General features: G+C 38.0%; 1 protein-coding gene across 1 annotated transcript in view; it reads right to left on the minus strand.

The window, feature by feature from the left end:
- UBR2 (ubiquitin protein ligase E3 component n-recognin 2) overlaps positions 1–1,084 on the minus strand; it is a 195,953-nt gene that overhangs the window by 78,912 nt on the left and 115,957 nt on the right. Inside the window, 1 exon segment of the mRNA XM_012640800.1 lies at positions 474–576. Within this exon segment, the coding sequence (XP_012496254.1) occupies positions 474–576 (103 nt within the window).

Here is a 1,084-nt window from a genome sequence, read left to right on the forward strand (position 1 = left end):
AATTATATAGATCTTATATATGTTGCACAAAACACTGGGGCAAGAACCAAAATGTTAGGCAGTGGTATTCTAAGTAATTTGTACTTTATTCTTTATACCTTTTGATATATTCCAAATTTTTACAAAAAATCCAACCCTCCTCACTACACTTTTTTGTTTTTGAGATAGGGTTTCGCTGTCGCCCAGGTTAGAATGCAGTGGCCCAATCAGAGCTCACTTTAACCTTGAACTCTTGGGCTCAAGTGATCCTCCTGCCTCAGCCTCCCAAGTAGCTTAGGACTATAAGCATGCTACCACACTTGGCTAATTTTTTTATTTTTCTTTTGTAGAGATGGGGTCTTACTATGTTGCCCAGGATGGTCTCAAATTCTTGCCCCCAAATGATCCTCCTGTCTTGGCCTCCCAAAATGCTGGGATTATAGGCATGAGCCACCACACCCACGCCCCACTACACTTTAAATTTTCCCAATTACCTTGGACTGCTCTGCCCTTGAATAGTGATAGAAATACAAGTTGAACTCTTTGGCACATTCTGGTTTCAATTCATACATGCCTCGTCCTGTTAATCCAGGTTTCCTACGAAAGAAAGGGCCTTAGAATATTATTACTAAAGCCATACATTCATGAGACAGTCTTGGATACTAGAACAAGAAAGCAGAGCTCATATACTGTTGGTGGGTGTTAAGCTAAAACTATTTCCTGTGGGTTAATTTGGCAATCTAAATCCAAAGCTCTATGCACATCCATTTTATCTAACATGCCCACTTTGAATTTATCCTAACTGGACAAGTGGATGTGATGGACACTGCAGTGGCAACAATTTAAAAGTCTAACAACAGCAAATAGGTTACATAAATTACATCTCCAAACAACTGAACACGATTAATAGTGACATTAATTTCTCTATTTTGACATATAAAGATGTCTGTGATAAATTCTATTAAGTGGAAAAAAGCAGGTATAATATTGGGGTTAAGAGAGCCTTCCTAAGCAAGTTACAACACCCGGAAGTCAAATAAGATAGAAAGATATTCAAAAACATTCGTGTGAAATGATGCCATAAACGAAGTTAAAAACCAAGTGA

Source organism: Propithecus coquereli, unplaced genomic scaffold, assembly GCF_000956105.1.
Source record: "Propithecus coquereli isolate 6110/MARCELLA unplaced genomic scaffold, Pcoq_1.0 Scaffold158, whole genome shotgun sequence".
NCBI lineage: Eukaryota > Metazoa > Chordata > Mammalia > Primates > Indriidae > Propithecus > Propithecus coquereli.